At 35.3% G+C, this 24,133-nt stretch overlaps 3 protein-coding genes and 2 pseudogenes across 3 annotated transcripts; 2 read left to right on the top strand and 3 right to left on the bottom strand.

Annotated features, from left to right (window-relative positions):
* Window positions 1-1,455: 1,455 nt before the first annotated feature.
* LOC120113669 (60S ribosomal protein L35-like) lies at window positions 1,456-2,933 on the top strand (the record flags this gene model as incomplete). Its single annotated transcript, XM_039134742.1, has 3 exons — window positions 1,456-1,613; window positions 1,712-1,868; window positions 2,776-2,933. Coding segments are annotated over 3 exons (432 nt in total), but the record flags the coding sequence as incomplete, so codon positions are not given.
* A 1,179-nt stretch (window positions 2,934-4,112) lies between these two features.
* Window positions 4,113-6,407, top strand: LOC120113668 (annotated as a pseudogene).
* Window positions 6,408-12,480: 6,073 nt separating this feature from the next.
* Window positions 12,481-13,947, bottom strand: LOC120113667 (annotated as a pseudogene).
* A 96-nt stretch (window positions 13,948-14,043) lies between these two features.
* On the bottom strand, window positions 14,044-15,206 carry LOC120113958 (protein PGR-like). The gene is made up of 5 exons (XM_039135010.1): window positions 15,061-15,206; window positions 14,897-14,986; window positions 14,552-14,774; window positions 14,234-14,482; window positions 14,044-14,133 (listed from the first exon to the last, which is right to left on the bottom strand). Exons 1-5 carry the CDS (start codon window positions 15,204-15,206, stop codon window positions 14,044-14,046), a joined length of 798 nt encoding a protein of 265 aa, XP_038990941.1.
* A 749-nt stretch (window positions 15,207-15,955) lies between these two features.
* Window positions 15,956-24,091, bottom strand: LOC120113666 (myosin-2 heavy chain-like). The gene is made up of 17 exons (XM_039134741.1): window positions 23,610-24,091; window positions 22,944-23,249; window positions 22,750-22,842; window positions 21,790-21,842; window positions 21,509-21,605; window positions 21,298-21,371; window positions 20,793-20,910; window positions 20,533-20,643; window positions 19,917-19,993; window positions 19,194-19,260; window positions 18,821-18,886; window positions 18,349-18,456; window positions 18,122-18,252; window positions 17,148-17,214; window positions 16,890-17,009; window positions 16,379-16,449; window positions 15,956-16,305 (listed from the first exon to the last, which is right to left on the bottom strand). The coding sequence occupies exons 1-17, from the start codon at window positions 23,736-23,738 to the stop codon at window positions 16,005-16,007; spliced, it is 1,989 nt and encodes a 662-aa protein (XP_038990672.1). The 5' UTR covers window positions 23,739-24,091; the 3' UTR covers window positions 15,956-16,004.
* Window positions 24,092-24,133: the final 42 nt, after the last annotated feature.

Genomic DNA, 24,133 nt, shown 5'->3' with positions numbered 1-24,133 from the left:
TGCTACTTCTATGTTCAAAGTACTTGAGATTCGATTTGTAAAGAAAAGTGAGGTATTTGTATTTTCAAATTAATTTGAAAAAAATAAATATGATATGATCATCATCAAATTGAATTCATTTTAGAGAAATTTAAATTATTCAGTGAATCAATTTTCAATATTTGAATGTTATATACTAACTTAGTTATGTTAAAATTTAGATTTTAAGTAATTTTAAATGTTTTTTTAATCACCCTGCATATGGGATTTAAAGTCAAAACTCATGGAGTTTGTTGAGGAAGAAGTAAAACCATTGTGATCCATATAGGATTTAAGTTTGAACTTTTATTGGATAAAAGATGTAGAAAAGAAATCAAAGTATAGAAGGGAGAAAAAGGAAAGGAAAGTGAAAGTGAAATTGAGAAAGCATAACATTGAATGATATTAGTGAGATTCTTATAGAACATATGCCGCCAGATATTCGAGTAACAAGCAACTTTGGAATTTTTTATTTTTTAAAACTATACATGGACGATACACAAAGCCACTTTCTTAAATTCTCCTACACAAATTTAGTGGAATCAGATGCTGCGAAAAATGCCTTCCTTTTTCATTTGCTCTTACACCTAAATGCCAAACACTTCTCGCAATTCAATTCAAGAGTTTTTATGCATGCCAAATTTTATTATTGATTGCTATATATATATATATTATGACTTTAATTGTTATATTTTTATTTGAATATTTTTTATATTTTTAAATTTTGAATAGTCTGGTGTGATTGTAAGATTATATGTTCAGAAGCAGCTACTCGAATCTAGGATCTCTAGGTATAATAACACTTCATTTTTAAATTTTAAATGTAATCTAATAATATATAGATAATATAATTAAATCATTAAAAATTAAAACAATCAATCCGAAGAGAATACGTTAAATTTATAATTTACTTATTATTCAAGATTCATGGACTACTTACTGGTTCCAATGGTTTAAGATTCATGGACTAATAACAGAGTTTGAGTATTTAAAAATTATTGTTACATTGAACTAATTGAATGGTTCTAATGATTTAAGATGATTTTTTTTCTGGATGATTTAAGTAAAGAAATTTGCAAGATTAAGGTGAGATATAGATAGTTTAGGATGTTAAAAAAATATTGTTATATCAATATTTTCTTAAAGTCTAAATTTTTTTATTTTTAAGTTTAAATTCAAGTCCAGCCGTTCTGAAGTTAAAATATCCTGTCCAAAGCTGGGATCAACCGAGCCGAAGGGGTCACACGACCCATGCCTAATCTGAACCCAAATGCAATAATATTATTGGATCGAAAAAGGATGCCCAAATGAAGAAAAGCCTACCTAGCCTTAACTCGGCTCTTACTTCTTACCTTCAAATTCTCTAGGGTTTTAAGGAGGAGATTAGTTCATTTTTTTTATTTCAAAGTGATTTTCAGTTGCTAATTCGCTTTTTTTTTTTTTCTTTTTGGTTTGAAAGCGAGGATAAAGGTTCGCGAGTTAAGGAACAAGTTGAAGGCGGAGCAGCTAAGCCAATTGAAGGACTTAAAAACAGAACTTGCTGCCCTCCGCGTTGCTAAGGTCACCGGCGATGCCCCCAACAAGCTCTCCAAGATGTAAGGAATTTTCCCACTTCATCCTTCATGTCTGTTTAATTCCCAGTTCACGCTTATTAGACAATGAAATATATGATTATTATTACTTTTGGCTGCAGAAAAGTTGTGAGGGTATCAATCGCGCAGGTTTTGACGGTGATTTCGCAGAAGCAGAAATCTGCTCTTAGAGAAGCTTATAAGAAGAAGAAGTTCCTCCCTTTGGATCTCCGTGCCAAGAAGACTCGTGCCATTCGCCGCCGCCTTACTAAACACCAGGTCATTTTATTTTTTGTTTTCACTTATTGAGATGTTTGCAATTTTTACGGTTAAACACTTAAATGTTATGTGTAATTGTTTATATGCATGGAATGGTAGTATGGTGAATTTGTGATGCTAATTAAAATCAGATAATGCCAGCTAGCTGTCTTTGTTTATGGTCATGCCAAAAAACTTTGAATATAGGTCTAGGAGCCTATGATACTTGTACAAGTGTAGTATGTGTCTATGCACTCGACACCAGTATGTTTGGATTTTTTTTCTAATTTTTCCATGCATCAGGAGGATCCTTAGAGTCGTATTCCCATATCCATTTGTCCAACAAGACTTGAATATGGGTGCTTTAAGAAAAATGAAGAGTCCAAGCGACTTAGTTAGGAGCTAAGAGATTTTGGATTGCCTTTGGGTAATTGCTAGTAAACAGTGGAGGCATTGAAAATGTCTGAGCCTAGCACGAAATGGAGGCACATCTTTTAAATGCCAATTGTATTAGCTTTTCTTTTGGTATGAATGGGCGTGAAAAATAATTATTTCTAGTCCTAATTCTTAAGGAAGAAACCTTGTTGTACGAAGTACGTATTTGATTGAAATGTATTATTGATCAACCAGTTAGCTGTATAGGAAATTTTGTGTTGAGCTAATGCTGGAAAAAAGTACTGACATTGATACTCGTTTAACCAATGGATGTAGTAGTTATAGGCCTCATGTACGTGTAAAGCCTTGAAATTTTTCGTGGCGACTAACCCTAGGTTATGCTAATGTTATATTTAAATTTGAGGGCTGTAGTATTGAGTGCTGGGGTGTTTTGTTTTTGCCCTTTGTTCTTAATGTTTTGGTACTTATGGAGACATTCACTCAGATACACTATTCAATTTACTGATTTGGTTTTCTGGGTTATTATATTCTGGCATCGTTGAAGACGGCGCGAAAAGGAGGAGGAGATGTATTTCTCACTAAGGAAATATGCCATCAAAGTGTAATCGAACCTAGCTTCTTCCCTTTTTTTTCTCCATGCTGTTTTTAGTTTATCAAAGTTTAAAAAGTTGAGTTGTGTAGATGCAGTTATATGAGCATCATTTTTTACCCTTGATTACTATTACAGGAACATCTGTTTGAGCTTTTATAATATGATTTCTCATTTCACTACGATTAACTTATACATGCAAGTAATTTTGTCAGTTTTGCCTTATTGAATGTACTGTAAATCTAGCTCGGGGCTGTAGAAAAGTGTTTTTTGACAGTAAAAATAAAGGGCTTTTTGCTGTCCAAAACTCTTTTTAGAATGGGATTTTGGAACCAAATCAAGAAGTGGCTCATAAAATTTTGTATTATATTAATTTTTACAATTAGATTATATATACTTTATAAGGTCTTTTCTTGAGAAAATGCATTATAAATTCTCATTAAAAGTAATAAGTTTGTAATATATTTTCTATAGCATTGAAATACATATTACATTTTTTTAATAAAATTAAGAAATTTTAATTAGTAGCAAAAAATGGTTACAAAATTAAATTAAAGACATTTTAGAAAATATATCAAAGTGGGCTGGTTTTTATTTAATTCAGAACTCGACCTGTTATATAAAAATGTATTTATTTAATCCATGTCAAAATCCGTTGTGGAATTTTTGCCATCCTTAGTCATGAGTCATGACAAGTGATTAAGCTAAATAATCTAAAAGTACCTCTGGAAAGTAATACTAAACTAAACACACTTAAATAATCCAAAAAGATTTCTGAAAAGCAAGGTTAAACTATCCTTTTCTATCTTCTAACGTATTAAATCTAAAATAATTTGCTAGTTTACACCATTTAGAGAAATCTATTGCAAACGGAATTTATTCAATTCAACCACAAGTCAAATGACAAATGGGAATATTGACAATTCCGAGGACAAAACATCGTTTGGAAGTATATATACTTATTATATTTAATTTTCAGTCGAAACTTGAAAACCCATCTCGATTCCCATTGTTAGTTTTGTTACGACTGTTACAACGTACTTGGTTTTAAACCCCCCACCCAAAGTTTAATTGGATCCAATTCTTAGAACAAAAAGAAATACCTTAATAGTTATAAAGTTAGTTATTGTCCCCAACTAACTGGAATTTGTCTGCCCCAACGATGGATTCTTGGCTTTATCCGTTTCCATGCGTACCCTACAATCACAAAAGAAACGCAATAAAAACTGGCAAAAATCGGCAATGTCATTACAAAATAAACTCTAAACCGCCATCTTTCGATGGGACCTGCTAAAGAAAAAGGTACATTCTGTCTTTATATATATGCATATAATATCTTATGAATTATCTTTTCGGTTTTCGAAAAATCGAAGAGAAATATAATGTTGTTTTCCCCCTCAATGCAATGCGACATTCACGGATTCTTTTAAATGAAGGAAAGAGGTGTAATGTGTCTAATTTTATATTTTATTTTTGTATTTTTTAGGAACATGGACGATCAAGGTATGCAATAAGGGAGTTTCACCATGTCATGGCCAGTTGACCGAGACAATATTGCCATCTTCTCCAAAGACGCCGAGGCCTGCTCTTGTTCTATCCAATTCCGGGAAGGCCTTGGCCGCATCAAATTCCGGAAAGACCTTGGTGGTGTCCAATTCCGAAAAATCTCTAGTAGGTTCTAGTTCTGGAAAGCGATTCGATAAAAAGTACGTGAAACAAGTCACAGGCCGCCACAACGATACCGAGCTACACCTTGCAGCACAACGCGGTGATGTCGAAGCGATCAGGGAGATTCTGGCAGAAATTGATGCCCAAATGACCGGGACACTTAGTGGAGCAGAATTCGATGCTGAGGTTAGTTGTTTACGGAACCACATTGTGACGGTTTAGTATTTCAAGTTTACTACTGTGACAATCCCAAATACATTGCCGCTCGATGTTCTGATACCGTGTATATGTTTTTTTCTTTTCATAAGGTGGCCGAAATAAGGTTAGCGGTTGTGAATGAGGTGAATTATTTGGGAGAGACGGCGTTGTTCACCGCAGCCGAGAAGGGGCATTTAGATGTGGTGAAGGAGCTGTTGCAGTACACGACGAAGGAAGACATCACATTGAAGAATGAATCCGGTTTCGATCCGTTGCACATTGCGGCAAACCGAGGTCACGAAGGTATTCAGGTTGCTTTCGTTTACATTCTTCAGTGCAAATTACATCTTAGGATTACGTTTGATATCTACCATGATGCAGCCATTGTCCGGGTGCTATTGGACCATGATCCGAGCCTAAGTAAAACGGTTGGACAAGCCAATGCGACACCTCTAATATCTGCAGCTATGAAAGGGCATACGGATGTAGCAATCGAATTGTTGAGAAAAGATCCGAGCTTGCTCGAGATCCCGAAAGCGAATGGGAAGAACCCGTTGCACTTTGCTTCCAGGCAAGGGCATGTGGACATTGTTAAAGTACTGCTCGACAAGGATCCACAATTGGCAAAGAGGACTGATAAGAAAGGGCAAACTGCTCTGCATATGGCTGTCAAAGGAACTAGCTCTGAGGTTGTGAGGTTGCTTCTTCAGATGGATTCCGCGCTCGTCACTATACCGGACAAGTTTGGCAACACGGCGTTGCATATCGCTACTCGGAAAAAACGGACCGAGGCATTGATTTATCTTCATACCTATATCATATATGTCATACAAGTAGACCTGCTAATAGATGACATTGTCACATTGACTACGTTGTTTCTTGCAGATAGTGAACGAACTATTACTTGTCCCACACACAAGCGTGAATGCGCTTACAAGAGACCGTAAAACACCTCTCGACATAGCCGAAGGGCTGCCGTTCTCCGAGGAAATAGCCGGAATTAAGGACTGCTTGTTTAGTTTCGGAGCCGTTTCGGCGAACGAGCTAAAACGACCGCGAGACGAGCTGAGGAAAACGATGAGAGAGATCAAGAACGATATGTATATCCAGATCGAACAAACCCGAAGAACGAACCGAAATGTGAACGGTATTGCCATGGAACTGTGTAAACTTCACAAGGCGGGTATCAACAATGCCACCAATTCGGTCACCGTGGTATCGGTGCTTTTCGCAACAGTTGCATTCGCAGCTATCTTGACTGTTCCGGGAGGCTCTAACGACAGCGGTGGTGCCGCCGTCGTTAGCGGTGCACCGTTTAAATCTTTTTCATTTTCAACGCGGCTGCACTCTTTATTTCACTGGCGGTCGTGGTGGTACAAATCACGATCGTGAGGGGCGAGTGGAAATCGGAGAGAAGGGTGGTGGAAGTGATCAATAAGCTGATGTGGCTGGCGGCGGTATGCACGAGTATTTCGTTCATATCGGCGTCGTATATAGTGCTCGGCCGGCGTAACAAGAGGGCTGCATTGGCTGTAACAGTTATAGCAGGAGTAATAATGGGAGGAGTTCTTACCGTCATGACTTATTTTGTGATCAAACACAAAAGGACACGGAAAGAGAAGAGGAAGAGGAAGAGATCAAGGACCGGAACACGGTCATGGCAGTTATCAGAATCCGATCATGAAGTCAAAGCAATCTATGCCATTTGATGCTCATTATTTTTTTGTTGTTGTAAATTTTGATGAAATCAAAGATACTTTATTTATTTAGGGATAATAAACGGATACAATTTCGTAGATTTCGCACCGCACCCGTTTTAATTGGAACGAGGATGGATATAATTTTAGTGGGTAGTAGGCGGGTGTGGATTTAGTAAGTGGTACCCATCGCGGGTAGTGGGCGGGTAAGGAGTTTGACACCTTACCCGCCCCGCATCCGGTCGCCCCACATCCGCCCGCCAGTTAAATATCTATTACATTTTGAATATTATGAATTTAGGTATAATTTTAGAGACTAATTTATAAATCCTAATATTGTATAAGATATAACTTGTTATTTAACCAAATATTAGGGATAAGTTAAGTTTATGCATAATTTTTTTTCCTTTTAAACCTCTCATTTTTACTACTGAGCCGATCTTCAAAGGCAATCTGGATTCTACGTATTTCTCAATTTCATATGTTAATATCAAGTTTCTGCCAGTCTTCAAATGATGTTGGATTTTGTGGTGTTTTTGGTATAAAGGATTCACTGTCTTAGGATATTGGAAGGGATTGCATAATAAAATACTCGTTTTTAGTTAAAATGTCAAAATCTTATATCAATATGCATGCATTGATACTGGTTGGAACAGTTCAAAACTTATCGAAATTGTGGAAACGTACTGAAATTCGGATTGGAATGGAGCTTAGACTACTTGATATCAGTTTAGGGCAAAATGAGTAAGTACTAGTTTTATTTATGTGTTTGTTGCTTATGTATAACTTAAGTTTGCTGTCTAGCCGGGTACATCTCTAGTTGGATAGTGAGTGTGGGATGGATTTGAGAATGTACCCGCGTGGGCGGGTGTGGATTTGAAAATTTTTACCCATCATAGGTGGTAGATTGAAAAATATTAGATGGGTATGGGATGAGGAGGGGGTGTCCGCACCCGACCCGCCCGTTTGCCATCCCTAACTTTATTACTGATTTTCAGATTTATAATTCTATATTTAGTAATTTTGATATGATTTTTTTGCCTTCAACATACATAATTTTTCATATATTCTTTTATATTTATTATAAATAATATCAACAACCAATAAATTCATTTTAATATGTACGTCTTTAATGACTAAGAAAGATTTCTAAACAAATATTATCTCTATAATTTCCATAAATTATTTTTCTAAAAAATATAACTTCAATTATCTAATGTGAATAAAATATATTATAAATAATAGGGTAAAGTATAGTAATGGTCATTGAACTTTTCTAAAGCTTTCATTTAGGTCCCCTAACTTTTAAAACTTGCAATATAGTCCTCCAACATTTAGTATGTTTGCAATATGGTCCCCCAACATTTATTCCTTTGCAATATGGTGTCCGACGTGACTGTTTGGAAACCATATTGCAAACCGACTAAATGTTAGGGGCTGTATTACAAGTTTTAAAAGTTAGGGGACGTAAATGAAATATTTAAAAAAGTTCAGTGACCATTACTATACTTTACCCATAAAATATTGAGAAGCATGATAGTCGTAATCACGGGACCTTTACTAACAAGCGCGCATGGTTGCCTAGTGCACCTCCCTGCCACCTTATTGCTCAGCCTGTCAACTCATTCATAAGAAAAACCTTTTCTTTTATAGTTATTTATTTTCTAAGGTTATTTTTATTAAGTATATACGGATAATTTTAGGTTAGGTGATAAATTTATAAAATTTTAGTAATAATGAATTTATAAAATTTTTAAAGAGAAAAAAATTATCAATAGAAATTGTAAAGAAAATATATAAGATATGTAATAATTTAAAATTTTTATAGGGATAACTGCTCCATAGATCCTTTTAGATACATCCCTAATTTTCAAATTATAGCAAATGAAATTAAGAATTTGGACAGTGTCGCTTCGTACCATTTCTGCACCCCATTAAGCTTGCCTAAGGCAGTAAACTTTGGTTTGTTGGTGTCCATAATTCCCTACCTCATGACATGTGAAAATCACTGGAATTTATGTTGTTTTAAGCAATTATTAATCTATACAAATAATTGTATAAAAATAATTCAAATTTGATATAATTCTTTTAAATTTTTCTGTAATTTAATTATATAAATTACAATGTGATATATACAGCTATGTTATTTTTATTATCAATTAGGTTATAAATTTTGTGAATTGTTTGTCATCCTTGATAAAATGTTTAAATAATAGGTGAGTGGTGGGAATTTGAGTAAGAGTGAGAAGCACGTAATTATTAAATTTCACATGTGCTTACGTACTTGGTTTAAGGTCTTTATCCCACTTACTATTAGTAAATTGTGGTGTTTTTGTTAAAATATTGGCCGATTTTATTTTTTATTTGTTGGGGCTAAGCAAAATTAATTGGTCATCGACAGTGTCTTTTTCGATGTGTTCTTGTCGTGGTTCTTTTTTTCTCATCACCTCGGATTTTAACCCATGAATTAATTAATTATGTAATTTTATTAAATAAATTAACACATCCATTATTCATAAATCTGATGATATTATTTAATTAAAATAACGTTATGTAATTTTCATAAGGGTAAAGTATAATAATGGTCACTGAATTTTCTAAAATTTTATTTAGGTCTCCTAACTTTTAAAACTTACAATACAATCCCCCAGCATTTAATCTGTTTGCAATATGGTCCCAACATTTAGTCCGTTTGTAATATGGTCCTCCAACATTTAGTCCGTTTGTAATATGGTCCCCGACGTAACTGTTGGGGACCATATTGCAAATGAATTAAATGTTGGGGGACCATATTGCAAGTTTTAAAAGTTGAGGGGACCTAAATGAAAGCTTAAGAAAAGTTCAGTGACCATTACTATACTTTACCCTAAATAATATCATAATAGATTTAACTTCATGTGTTAATGTTTTATGTTTCTAGACTTTGACAAATTTGATGTGATTATTGCCTTCAGAATATATATATAATTGTTGACTTTTCTTATTTCTACAATATCTTCCTGTTAATAATATCACTAATTTATGGTAAATTAATATGGTTCTTCCCTCATTATGGCACGTTGATATAGTAATAACACCCCTAATTTACAGCAATTTTAGTAATCCGATTAGTTGATTAACAGCTTTATCCCTATTTTAAAATTTTAATTTCTATTTCTTTATTAAGGTATAAGGTATTTAATCGATTTAAATTCAACTCAGACTGAATTAAGAATCGTTTTTTTGAAATTATTTGAATCTTTTGAGTCACCATTACACTTTGACAAGATAATTGACAAACATGAAATATCTCGTAAGACTTAAATTAATGATTAACGGTTGTATTTACACATTTTATTTATATACGGATAACAATCATGATTATAGGTTTGACACCTTTAAGTACAAAGAATTAATATATAAACTTCTAAGAAATTAAAATAGAGGACTATACTCTCGATCTGGGAACTCTCTTCTACATATCTTTATCATTAATATCACCAATTAACGACCGTTTTATCATTAGTTATAACTCTCTCTTCAAATTAAAAAAGTGAGCCACCCACAACTAATATAACGATCTTGTTCTATCAATAAAAATGTAACATAACAGAAAAGCAGCACCTGACACGCTCAATCAAATACTCTCTCTTCTATTCTAAAATTAAAAGACAAGATACAATTTTCCTTTATTATATGATTTTCTATACATAGAGAGTACAACTGGTAATACAAAAAAAAAAGAAGAAGCAAAAATCAAGGGAGCACAACGAGATAAACCAACAAAAACAAAACACAACACTAAACTGGATCGGTGAGGTTAGCTTGCAAGATCGGCTACCAATCGGGGGGGCTGAGCATATAAAGAACTACAAGACCAATCCCGGAGGCCAATTTAGCAACAGCATCAGCAACTCGATTCACATACCTAGGAACATGATGGAAATACAAGGACCAATTACGTTGCCTCAACTCTGAAATATGCGACAGCAGAGAGCTTCCATCACAAGTGTTCCGATCACCATCAATAATCACTAACCCAATTGTTTTTTCATTGTCTTCCATCTTTAACAGCTCAACAAGTGCAGGTTTCTTTTAATGTTTATTATTCTTTGGCCTAACTGAAATATGATTCGTTGGTTTATTGGTCGTTTTGGGTCAATTTTTTAGCTAAACTTATGTGCTTGGTGATGACATTTCTGCGTTGGTATTTTCATCCTTATTGTATAGTTCATAGTTGTCTTGTTAGTTGAAAATTTGCTATGGAAACTGCTGCTAGTTTCAGGCCTGCAGCTGCCAACATGATTCTTCCTGTAAAACCACCAGCTGCATGACCAGTTGTTTGTCAATCACTCGAGTAGGCTGGAACAGAAGAGAAAAAGTGCATAAATATAAGGGTAAACTACAGATTTGGTCACTTTTATTTGAGTTTTATAAACTTTGGTAACTGGATTAAAAAAACGTAATATATAATCACTTTTGTTTTATTTTAATTAAGGTGTGATAACTGAAACGTTGACTTCCGTTAGTTTGATGGCATGACACGTTAGTAAAAAGGTATAATTTTTACTTTAACCTCTGAACTTTAGATAAAATACTAATTAGGGACCACTTTATAATTTAAAGTAATTTAGGAACAAAGTTCTAATTTACCCTTTTTTTAATATACTTTTATTCTCCCCGCCGCCGCACACCCCTTCCTCCAGCTATCTGGAAACAGTGCTACCTTGAACCTGCAGATTTGGCAAAAGCTACCAGTTCATCGTCTGAAATAAAACAACTATTTGCCGTCGCTTTGAGAATTACCTTTGCTTCTTTCATTTTGCTTCCTTCCCATCTGAGACTATAAATATGTATACATATAAACACAAAAATGCAGCCAAAAAAGAAATTTCAAATCCCAATATCAAATTCCCTCCCATTACATTTGTAGCTTCTAATGGCTTCTTTTAACGTTTCTTCTCCTTCAACTGCAAGACTTTCTCGTCTTCAATGAGATCTCTTCTCCGATTCTTTGTAATTTGCATCTAAATTTCATACATTTTTCATGTAACAATAATTTGATTTTATAAAATAATAAATGTACTAATTTAATCCAATTCTAATAATAGAGAGTCTGAGGGGTGAAATGGTGTTGAAGAGGAGAAAGATTATGATTTTTCCTATCCAAAAACATTTATTCCCACCAATACCATACTTGGTCTCAGCATGCAGAAACATATTGGAAAATACTTCCCTCACCCCCATGCTTATCTCTTCAGTTTCCCAGCCCATACAGTCCCCCATGTACAGTCAAGCTCAAGCAGCACTCCATTCAACAATTATATTATGTTCATCTCACTCTTCATGTTCTCCAACTCTCACTTCTCTGAACCATATTCCTTGCCCTTCTTTTCTTACATAATCACTCTTATTTTACTTCTGCCATATCCCACTTCTTTCCGTGTGCACGGCCATGGAAGATGATCATAAACAAAGACAAGAAACAACGAAGGCAACCACGAGCTATGTGGATAACCCAAAGTTGGTTACTCCACGTGAAGACGAGCTGCTTCCCCTAATAGAAAGCTTTCCCAGACCACCATGACCACTCGTTCCAACAGCAATCGCAGCAAGTGGGAAGCTAGGGAGGAAGAAAAGTATATTAAAAATTAGATAAATTAGAACTTTATCCCTAAATTACTTTAAATTTATAAAATAGTCCATAATTAGAATTTTATCTAAAGTTTAGTGGTTAAAATAAAAATTAAACCCTTTTACTAACGTGACACGTCATCAAACCAACGGAATTTAACATTTTAGTAACCATATCTTAATTAAAATAAAACAAAAGTGATCGTGTATTATGTTTTAAAATCTAATGACCATATGTTTATAAAAAAAACTCGAAAGTGACAAAAATATGTAGTTTACCCTATATATAATCCTTGCTGCTCTTACTGTTGGATGTTGTTTTCTTGAATTTCGCCATAGTTTGGTGATTCATTAGGATTCAAAGTTGCATGATTTTCATTCACTCAATGCGATATTACTTCATGTAAAGCATTAACTAAGCTAAAATGACAATTACTAACACAAGAAGAAAGAAAGAAGCATTTTCCTCTCACAAACGTCCACTTCTCAGCTTGAATTTTCAGCTACGAATCGTTTGATAACTTCCATCAAAGCTTTGGATGGTACGGAGTTTGGATTAATAGTAAAGAAGCCATGTTGTTGTCCTCAAATTCAGAATACTCTATCTTCTTCCCCATCTTCTTCAACCTCTCAGCATAATCCTTTCCTCTTATCTTTCAACAAATCACTTCCACCAACCACCACAAGAACAGGGTCTAGAGACAAGTGTTCAAGACTGCGACTGACCGGCCCGAAAGGGTTTATCAGCGGGTGATCGGTCGTTTCTCCGATCGGCACAGATAACCTCCAAAACCTGTTGATGAGCTCCAAATTAAGGAAGGCGTCTTTTGGACCCTCAGCTTCCGACGTGGTTAGCACTGTCCCGCCAAAGAAAGGTGCTAAAACCACGTAACCTCGGACCAGAACCGGGGCCAAATCATGTGAAGTTGTGAACCAGGCCCTATCTGGACCGCTAAGTTATGATCGATGTTGCTGAGTCACCGGATATGAACACCTTGCTAAAATCCGCTACAGCAGTTAACCTCGGTTCAGGATTCTCAGCCAGAGCTTGAGTTTGGAGCCATTTCATTGCCGTGAAACCATCCTCAATGGCTGTCAGGAGCCTGTTCTCCGGAGCCAAGCGATAATCCGGCGAAATCACAACAGCTTGAAGCTCCAAATCAAGCCGCAAGCAGTAGTTTTGACAGTTAGGCCAGGCACGTGACCCAATACAAAAACCACCACCATGGATATAATAAAAGATGGGGAGTATAGAAGATGAAGGGGAAGCTGGCTTATAGAGCCTAAGCTGAAGATCGGGCTGAGGATCAAATACGACATCTTTCCACACGACGGAGCCATCATCGTCGACGGGAACGTTGAAGCTTGGCTTATAAGAACGCCAAATGGAATCGTCGCTGTAAACACGAAGGACTCCTCGGCATTCATCGACTTCATAGGGTAGCTATGGAAGCAGTGTCAGCCATGTTAGTTATCTTTGGTCTTTCAGCTGGGATTTTGAGAGGCTAGAAGAAGAGTCGAGGGAATGAAGGAGAGAGTGGGAACAAAGAAAAAGTTAAACGGAGGCGGCTACTTTCCGGTAGGGTTGGCTTTAACTTGGCCAATGGTGTTTTGTTCTTGTAGTTTTCTGCTGCTAGGTTTTGTACAACAAATGGCTTTAACTTGTTTAGGATCACGTCACTCTCAATTTGGTTATTGAAATTAAAAATCTCATTCGAGTTATTATAGTTAATTATTATTTTTATTTGTTCCATTAAATATTAAACTATCAACATTAAGTTGACATGACACGTAAAAACTTAAGAGTAACACAAATTTAGCAGTCAAACAATATGGTAATCTTTATCTCGAAGCACAATCAAAATGACATAACTGTTTTCCCAGTATGTTTGATTACATCAAATATCAAGTTCATGATGTGCATGGGATGGATATACATTTTCTCCTTGTAACATTCTTAGACTTGTCTAAACTGCAGAAACAGAATGAAGCGTTCAGAAAATAAACACACAGGCAATCGAAGTCAGCAGTGTGGTCAGTAGTATCGAGACGACGTCGACGGCGTTGTTTCAAGATAGTTGAGCCCAGAAATCTTCCTTACCGTTGGTCCAGGTTTTCCAACAACCTGCAAAGAGATTAAACAAAAAATCACGGTCTGCAGGGAGATTGTTTTCCATTTTGATGGCCTATGCTCCGATAAATCTTCGGCATTGCATCGTAAGTACCTTTTTTCGGACGGCACAGAAGCCACTGAATTGAAGGGTTGCTCCCAGCAGAGAATCTATAACACTTCCAAAAAGTCCGGCCATGGCAGAAAGGGGTATAACCAACAGCTGCTTCATAGCCTTTCCATCTGAACAGCTTGTAGTGAAAATTTGGACGAAAAGAAATGTTAAACCGATGATAGTCCCAGCAGACAATGCTGATAGGAGTCCTTTTTCCGTCACACCTCCGTTTGTGCCCCTTCGAACATACTGATCATGTACTGTTACATTAGATAACCATATCCAAATAAACCAGATTTGGGAAGAAGGAATACCTACCTTAAAAGTGGTGATCAACCTCGGCCGGGCAATGCTGAGAATCCCCATCTCCGAGGACCAAGTATCACCATTGAGGCAAGAGTAATGACCTATTAAACCGCCTATTAATGACGTGACAAGAGTCGACTCTTTTGAGTCAAGGCACTTGCCCTCCCATCCAGTCAGGTTCCCAATAGCCACACACAGAACTGCTGCAACGCCACCATTGAACAAAACTTGTATCCTGAAAATGAAGAAATTGGGGAATTTCAAGTTCAATTGAATATATCCATCATCATACTGAAGCTCAATTGTTGAAATCATTGTTCCTGGAATTAGCTCATTTAAATAGAGTTGTGAATGTACCAGTTTCTATGTCCACCTTCCTCAAAAGCAGAGCCAAATCTGGAAAGCTTCGACGAAGTAAAGAGGAATACCAGCAACATTGCACCGAACCTGAAATTCCAGTTTCATGACGACTTTCTTGGAAGCCAAACAATATAAAGAAGAAGAAAATAGAAAGAAAGGACCTGTATCCAGCAGCGAGGTGAATAACCAAGACGGGAAATAGGGCGAGAGCTCCGGACAAATCAAGATACTTCATTCGGTAGTATCCAACCGCGATAAAGGAAGAGTATGAAACAGTGATCAATGGCTCGATTAGACTTCTCTCCATCTTCTTTCTTGGTTCAATCTTCACTTAAAACAACCGTTTTTATAGTTGGTGTCAGTTGGGAAAATGTTGAAGGATTATAGATATAGTTATAACGGTTTGTTTATTGTTTCATATTGATGTCGTATATGATATTTTGACAAAATAACAATTTAGTCCCCTCTCTTTCTCTACAATCGAAAAGCTCGTCGATTTTCCTCTTTATCCGCCATTGCTGAAGCACAAGCTTTGGTCCCAATCCACCGCTACCAACGTTAATACCGGTCTCCTTCTTCAATCTCAGTCGTCATCGCCTTTCCCTATGGGGCTAAGCCATTGTCTCTCCTTTGAATCTCCATTGTCCATCCATTCTTATGACAAATCTGTCAATCAACCTGCTACTGCTCCGCATCCCTTCTTCGAATGAGCTTCCAACTATGGCATCCCATCGGTGTCGGTTGATAACTCGTCATACGATCAAAAGCCTTAAGGTCTAAATTCAAGTAGTTATTTGGTTTAGTTATCGTCGGGACTAAATTGATATTTTATCTAAAATTGATAGATTAAATTAAAATTAAATCATTTTTATTAGGGTGTCTGCTTGATTTAACTTTTCAATGATTAATAATATATCAATAAATTAAATCATAGAGCTTGAACAACATTTGACATTACAAATACAGTGAACTATCAGTTTCTCTAGTGGTAGCTTTTGCTTAAGTAAAATGTAATATTGCACACTTTTTTTTTCTAACCTTTTGAAACAATAAGGGTATCTTCTTCATAATGCAAACCAGATAAATTAGGCAGATATTTGGTTAGTTAGTTGGGTATTAGGTCCTTCTCGAATGCATCGTATTCCCATTCTACGATTTCATCTGTTTCATCCTCTAGACTCTCTTCGTCGTCTTGTTCCAACTCGAACTTCAGTTTCTTGTGATCCGCTTTCTTTAAGGAAGACTTTAATCGTGACCACGGACTTATCGGCGACTTGGTGGTGGATGGTGACTCTAATGTTTGAGTTGGATTTTCAAGATCCAACATCGGTCTCTCAATGGATTCAAATTCTTCCCTTATACTTTCAAGATAATCAAATAACTCTTTCAGCTTGTCATCTTTCTTCCTGGATGGTGTATCATTAATGGGAACGCACCACATTCATAAAGGTAAAAGAAAAACGAGATTGAGTTGTTTACCTGTATGTTCCCTCATTTGGAGAATAAATCTGTGTTTTCATTGAACCCACTACACTGAAGGTACTTACAAACTGAAAAGAGGGGGAAAAAGAGAGGGTTAATTCCATCGGATGTCCCCAAATGATGATCCAAGTTCTAAATTGGTCCGAAACTGCAAAACATTCTAATTAAATCCTCAAAGTGTCCGTTTTATATCAATCTAGTCCATCCATCAGTGGATCAGCCTAGCCGTCAGTGTTTAGAATATGATTTTCGTATTTCAAGACTAACTGCTTGGCTGACGGAAGGACATATAAATAAGATATTGATACTTTGAAGATCCAATTAGCATGTTTTGAAGTTTAACGACCAATTTAGAATCTGGGTCATAGTTTGGGATGTGTGGTGTAATTAATAAAAAAGAAAGGAAAGGAAAAGAAAAGAAAAACATTGTCATTTCTTAATATGATAAAATTGATATTTTTCATATATATATATATATTTATATATAACGAATGAGATCGATACATACTTTGGATTCAAGGCTTAGATATTCTTCTTCAAGATTTCTTCTTTGGTCCTTAGCTGTTTCAGTTGAGGCCAAATTCTCCACTAGCTGCCTAATTCTTGTGAGGGAAGGCCCGAGTTGTTCCTTAAGAATATAGGATTGAAACTAAATAAAAACGAGGGGCATATGTTGCAAAAGACTCCATAGAAATGAATAGGAATTACAGGATGTCATTAAGTTTTTGACAAGCTTTCATGGATAAGATTGTTGGAAGAGTAATACCTTGTAAGCAATTAGAAGGTGAGAGACCAGATTCACAAAATATTCTCCATATCTTTCTAGTTCACCACTAGAAGATTAAAATGAAAAAGAAAAAAAAAATCAAAACTCCAAGTATATATAAGCATTTGAAATTTCAGAGTTAGATATGATAAGATTGTGATATTACAACTATTCCTTGTTTTAAAACGGATAAACTATGTTGGTTAGACTTTGATCTATTTTAAATAATCTGTGTGCCGAGTAAGGGGGTATAAGTGATGGGCATGGGTCGGGTTTCGGCCAACCCGACCCGACCCAAAAATTTTATATCATTCACCGACCCGAATCCGACCCGATTTTTTGAGATAAAATCCGAACCCAATCAAACTCGACCCGAAATAATAAAAAATATTATTCTATTCAATAAAAACAGTGATTTAATTGAAAAAAAAATATACAGATTGGTATTATTATAATCATTCCTAAATATATAAAGTAAAATTATATTTTTCCCGGGTCTGGTCGGGTCGAGTATTTTTTACCTTACCCGAATCCGACCTGACCTGAACATCACCTTTAAAAAACCCGACCCGATCCAAACCCAATTTAAAAAAAACCGACTCGATCCGGTCGGGTCAGGTTCGAGTCTCATGCCCATCCCTAGGTATAACACTCCAAATACTTTCCAAAAACATGCAAAAGCTTAAAAATTGAACTTATTAGTTACCTATGTCGAATACATACCCTTATCCGACACACACACAGGTTGGAGTAACATAGATAAATAGTCAATAGAGGCAGTAGGCATCAATCCAGAGTTAGATATGAAACATGGTGATGTTGCATCCATTTCTTGTTTTAAAACGGAGAAATCTGTGTTGGTCACAATGCCCTTTATCCAATAATCACACTCGCGTTTGAGTAATGATAGGATAAATAGTCAATAGAAGTGGTAGGACCAATTCAGTAGGTTGTAGAAGAAAGGATGTACATACTTGACCTGCTTCTCCTTTTGCTCAAGGTAGGTGGTTTGGAGAGCCCACGTATCTTCCAGAAAATGAATCCACGCATTAACAACATCTGCTTCTACTCGGCATAAAGCAATCGATTTCGAAATTTCCTCTTCCTATGAACAGAAGAAACAGATGGCAAGTTTCTGAATATAAATAGAGTTCCGCTTATAAAAGCGTATCATCTAACTGGTACTTAAAAGCAATTATACCTTTGATGACAGTTGTGATAGAATCTGGTTACTGGCATCATCAAATTGCTCTCGCTCTTCCCTAGCATTGATAAGGCGTACACGAGCAGCCATAAGTGATGCATTGACCTGAACCAGATTAATAACCATATCATAATCCCACTCTGGAAAATATTGAGAAACCCCTTCCGGATAATGTATCCTATGCTCGTTCTCACTTCTCTTAAAATCCAGAATCTGACACTTGTGTCTGACATATTTTGAACATAGTTACAAGGATATGATCCACTAAGGACTCTAAATACATTGAAAAATAGACATACTGAATATACCAGTATTGGACAAATATCAGTATCTGACATACAGAACCAGATATGTATATACATAAAAGAAGAAATAAAAGGGTAAAACTGAAACTTAACTATGTAATGACAGATGATAAACAATTCATAAAAGAATAAGATTTCCAAGAAGTAGTAGTATTAAAGTAAACCTTTCTAAGCTCAGCTTCAAGTTCATCTTTTCGCTTTTCAAGCTCTAGAATCCCAGCTTCCAGTTTCTGGGAAATTCAATATGAATTATCTTTGATATTCCTTATAGATAAGAAAGAAAGAAAAAAGAGGAAAAGTTTGTTCAATCTGAAAATGTTACATCAGAAATCAGTTGAAAATCACCACTGATCCACAGACAATAATTGGAAAACTCGAAGCCCCTATTGATTTGATAAAGAGAATAATAGGCATTGCCTTGAGATCAATGCTCTCTATGTATTTCAGGAAGAAAGCATTCAAAGTGAATGATTATGGGAAGTTCTTCATTTGATATTCTGATAAGAAAAGAAAAGAGCTTCGCTTGATAGTTAATACCTTCTCTTGTTGGTTGACTTCGTTGGCTTTAGCAATACGAAAGCTAACTGCTGCTTCTTTCTGAACCCTGATTGAAACACACAAGGAAAAGGAACTTTAAAAAAAACACAAAAAAGCTAAAATGAAAAAACAGAAAATTCAACCAAATCAATGAGGAAACAGCGAAATGACTTTCAAACACAAATGTATGAATGTATTTGCCTTATTTGACATATATTGGAATACCATATTTTTGTTGCATGATAATGAGAATTTAACCAGCACAACCGGTTATCACAAGAAAATTCCCAGATTCGTTACTTTTAGTTCATTTAATTTTAGCTCTGAATCTTTATGTTTCTTAAAGTACCGATATTCCATACTCATATCTGATACAGTTGCAGACATGGCCAAGGACCTTCCACATGTACGGAAAAATTAGAGAAAAGAAAAGTTGAACAAACCCGTACCAAACACATTCTCGTATCCGATACTCTCTCATTCCCAAGTTACATTGGTTAATTGACTCCAATAACTTTAAAAACTAAAACCTAATCAACATGATAGGTTCATATCACTCCAATAACTTCAAAAATTAAAACCTATAATCAACATGATCCAATTATCAAACAAAATAACGAAATTTCAGTAACCCTTGAAAGGTTGGTGCATATATAAAAAAGTGATAGGGAGCTCAATTGTTTTAAAATATTCCATGCAAGAAATGTAAATTCCATCTAAAACCTTTGCTCTAAAATGCGCTTTTCAGCCTTTGATGTTGAGTTAACGAGAGATTCTGATAAAACTTTTAATTTATCGACCTGCAACAAAAATGGACTATATTAGCTAATTAACAGTTACAGTGAGCAGAAAACTATGACATCATTCTGGGGTTGTTTTTCAACAGCTTATGTATAATTTACCTTTTTGAATGGATTTTGGTTTTTCAAACAGATCTTTCCAAGAAGTGAAAGTAAAAAAGACATTTTCATTAGAATAACATAGTAGAGCAGGTGGAATTATCAGAAAAATGATACAGCAGATAATAGTCACTTGCTGTATAATAGGATGGCATTAAGCTCTTAATAAAAGGACGTTAGAGTCAGGGACAAGGCTCAAGAATTTTATATTGAGAATGGAAAAAAGAGGATCAAATATGAAGTTTAGGGGGCCAAAATATATGCAAGATGATTATTAAGGTCCAAGGATTTTGGAGAGGAACCAAGGATCCGGCCCTGCTTGTAGTCTTGTCCATGTTTGAAAGAGAAGCACTAATTGTTAGCCAGAAATCTTGGACATTTTGCTGTTCACTAATTGATATATATCATAAACAAAGAGATATGAGGTGGAAGAATGGTACCTTTTCAGCATGAAGTTCTGGAGTATCCCCATTGCTTAAAGATTTTTTCTTTAGTAACAGTGCCTCCAATCTGGAATATAGCCTGATTAAGCCAAGAGCTTCCTTAAGAGCCTACAAGGAAAGATCAGAACATTCAGTTTTATTAGATTTATTAGCTATCAGATATACTTGTGGACCAGTGAAATATACAAAAATGACAGTCGTAAGAGCTAAAATGAATATCAGGATATCACTGGAATGAATAATTTATAAGCTTTCACCTCTATCATTGCAGCAGTTTGTTTTTCAGAAAATTCTACTTGACCTTCACTTGAAGAGCTCTGGAGTTCCTTCAATTCTCCAAGTTTTTCCTTTAGACCGCAAGCCTCAGCATCTATTCTGATAGCAGGCACAGAAACAAGCGGAGGGAAAAGATAACATTTCGTTCATATTTTATTACAACTAAATATGTTTACAAATGTTAATGGTTGCTTAAACATGTGAAGGTATGATGGTAAATATATATTACAAAATAAAAATATTATATTAACAGAAAGATCAACATTCACATCTGGGTTCTCATGAGCTTTATAACAAGAAACCAAGAATCAAACCCCTTTAAGATTCAAGATACTTGGATATATCCATACATTAATTACAAATACCATGGCTCAAAATGACAAGGCCATGTAGGAAAAGATCAATGATGTTGTAAGAGGGAAACGATTGTAATATACATTATAAACATACCAATATGTGTGTGTGTGTTATAGACTCATTAATCACCTTGCAAGACCAACATTTATTTTGAGCCCTTTAATTGCAGTTTGAGCATATTGGAGCAATTCTTCTCGTTGTATCTGCAAGAAATAACAGAGACAAGAATAAAGAAGAGATCATATTTATGTTAGATTTAGGTAAAATGAATGAGAACCGATATATTCATATATGTTAGATTAACTCTAATATTTTGTTAACATATATGCAATGTACTTACCAATACTTCCTCTTGATAGTTTGAGAATGCCACTGATAAGGTCATTATGCTGCTCATTACTGTCTCATGAACTTCCTTCCCTCCTTCAATACAGATCCTGTATATGACCAAACCAATGCGCTTTACTTGGAATCAAATAATAGCAAGACAAAAAGCATATATTTCTTATAAACAAATTCTCTTCTCTTCATATAATTGATCTGGAAACAACTTATAAGAGATTAATTTAGGATGTGTGGAGAATCAAACACAAAAGTAACAAAAAGAGTTGGAAAATTCACCTAAGTATTTCCGCAAATAGTGAAACCTCTTCCTCATTTGGTGCTACAAGAATCTGAGTCATACAAAAGAGTTACCCTGCGGTTAAACTCAATCGATCAGCAAATACAAAGCCCAAATATGCAAAACAGACAGTTACATGTAACTGCAGCGAAGAAACAAAAACAAAGGATAAAGCAACATTTAGTCTCTGAACTTGGCACCTTTGCCCAACTTGGCCCCTCAATTTTTTTGGGCCCACATTAGCCCCAGAACTTGGGGAAAGTTGCTAAGTTCAGAGACTAATGTGGACTAGAAAAAGTTTAGAGGCGAAGTTGGGAAAAGTTGTCAGGTTCAAAGACTTAAATGTTGTTTTATATGGAAAAAAAACCCAAATATCATACTGCTACAGCTTTCTAATAAGAAGAGCGCCAAAACCACCAGAAAAATATATATGAAAGTCATTTTTCTGGTTCTTAAATGATTATGATATACCCTAACAGCTATTTGAATCAGTATATCAGTCTATTAATATAGGTACATGTGGCACGCTAATTAATATATATATTGTACAGTCCAGCTAAAGATGCCCTAATGTAATTATACAAATATCAAATGGTAATTCTTCTTTTAGCAAGAATATAAATGACTTATGAGAGAACCAAGTACTGCTCCTTCATGTGCAGGACAAGCCAATGAAGCAACAGAAATAAACTAAACTAAGACATTAGACATCAAAGTAAGCAAATTTAGGTATGTATACACACACACTTTACCGAACTCCTTGACTTTAACAAGCTCCATGGTCTTAATTCAAGCACAGTCTAATTCAATTTTTTTATGATAGTCCAAATACAAATTCATGGCTTTGATACATAAACCCTACCTGTGTCCATTACTTCTTTTCCATCAACTTAAATTACAAGTCATTTCCAATGCAAACAGCCAAAAGGAAATATTGACATTAATGGTGAAGAACTTACCATTGACAGTGTCATCCCTTCAAGAGCTTGACTATACAGAAAAACCTCCCGAAAATTCATTGGTTCCCCGATTTCAGGGTCATAGTAATACACCTGTAATCAACAGCCACAATAATCAAACATCAACAAAACTATATAATATATATTAATTACTAATATAAAGTTTGAAAAAGGAAAAAAAAAGGATTACCGACCAAAGTTGGCTTTTGGGTTGAATCCGTGATCTCTTCGTAAGAGAACTGATCGACATTGTTTCTGTCATTATCATTAGCAGTAGTGCCACAGCTGTCGCTGTTGTTATCATCTTTAGTAATGTTATTATTATTATCCTCATGAATAATATTCTTCTTATCATGTTGATCATTGCATAATCTGTCGATTTCTTTAAGGGCCACCAGCCAGCGTCTTAAAAGCTGGACCCTCTCGACTCCTGTACATGATACCGAAACTTCTTCAAGTCTCTTTACATTTATTCGAAGATTCTGCATATTCCTAGCCGCCTGATAATTAACATAAAATAAACAAATCAATTTTTCTGTCAAAATTGAAAGGATTAATTGCACCAAACTCCCACATTATTAAAACTTGAAAGTTTTTTATCCGGTCACCAAAACTATTAGCTTAGGCACTAAATGATAGTTCTCATATGCACGATCAAGTCGCCACTTTGCATGTTTAAGATATCAATCAAACAGTTAACGCTTCGAAAGACAAATATTCAAACAAGTATTTAATGCCTAGAACCGGTATGATAAAAGGACTTTATTAATAGGATATCAATTTAAAATTTAAATTATACTAGTTAAAGGACATATGTGTGATTAATCCAAAATGAAAACGGATAGAAATATGAAATTTACAATGCGGTTATGGATCTTCCTGGCACCACCGAAGACGACGGAATCGGCGACACTCCATACAGTGCGTCTCAGGGTATTCTTTCCGCCTACTTCCACGGCTCTACTAACAACCGTTCTTATCCATGACATTTTCTTCCAATCTCAAAGACCCCCTATAAAATTCCTAACGATAATAAATGAAGAAAATACGACAAAGCATTCAAAAATGGCGATTGATTTTCGTCGAGAAAATTCTTCACTTTTGCATGTTTGAGGAAGCGACGAAACGAAAGGGAAAATCACAGTAAAAAAATAAAATAAAAATTAGTGAACGGAGAAACACAATTTGGGCGTTGACGTGGGAACGTAAATATTTTATTAATTTCCCGCATTGTTCGAGTCCCTTGCCTCGTCTTTCGCTTTCCTGCTTTCTTTTTTAACCACCATCTTTCTTTTCTCTAAATTTCAGGGAATACAAAATGTTGCTATTCATATCCATTAACTAATAAATTTCAGGGATTAATTAATGCATTTCTTATCTTATT

The sequence above is a fragment of the Hibiscus syriacus genome, unplaced genomic scaffold (assembly GCF_006381635.1).
Source record: "Hibiscus syriacus cultivar Baekdansim isolate YM2019G1 unplaced genomic scaffold, ASM638163v2 tig00110213_pilon, whole genome shotgun sequence".
Classification (NCBI taxonomy): domain Eukaryota; kingdom Viridiplantae; phylum Streptophyta; class Magnoliopsida; order Malvales; family Malvaceae; genus Hibiscus; species Hibiscus syriacus.
Note: the sequence above shows the minus strand (reverse complement) of the source record. Positions and strands in the feature narration are given on the sequence as shown.

Coding starts and splice junctions, on each gene's coding strand:
- LOC120113958 (XM_039135010.1), bottom strand. CDS start 15,206: ATGGAGAGAAGTCTAATCGAGCCATTGATCACTGTTTCATACTCTTCC. Junction 14,775..14,896: donor GAAGGTGGACATAGAAACTG/GTACATTCACAA, acceptor CTTCATTTTCAG/GATACAAGTTTTGTTCAATG. Junction 14,483..14,551: donor GGTTGATCACCACTTTTAAG/GTAGGTATTCCT, acceptor GTACATGATCAG/TATGTTCGAAGGGGCACAAA.
- LOC120113666 (XM_039134741.1), bottom strand. CDS start 23,738: ATGTCATGGATAAGAACGGTTGTTAGTAGAGCCGTGGAAGTAGGCGGA. Junction 21,372..21,508: donor ACTATCAAGAGGAAGTATTG/GTAAGTACATTG, acceptor TATTTCTTGCAG/ATACAACGAGAAGAATTGCT. Junction 20,911..21,297: donor ATAAATGTTGGTCTTGCAAG/GTGATTAATGAG, acceptor GCCTGCTATCAG/AATAGATGCTGAGGCTTGCG.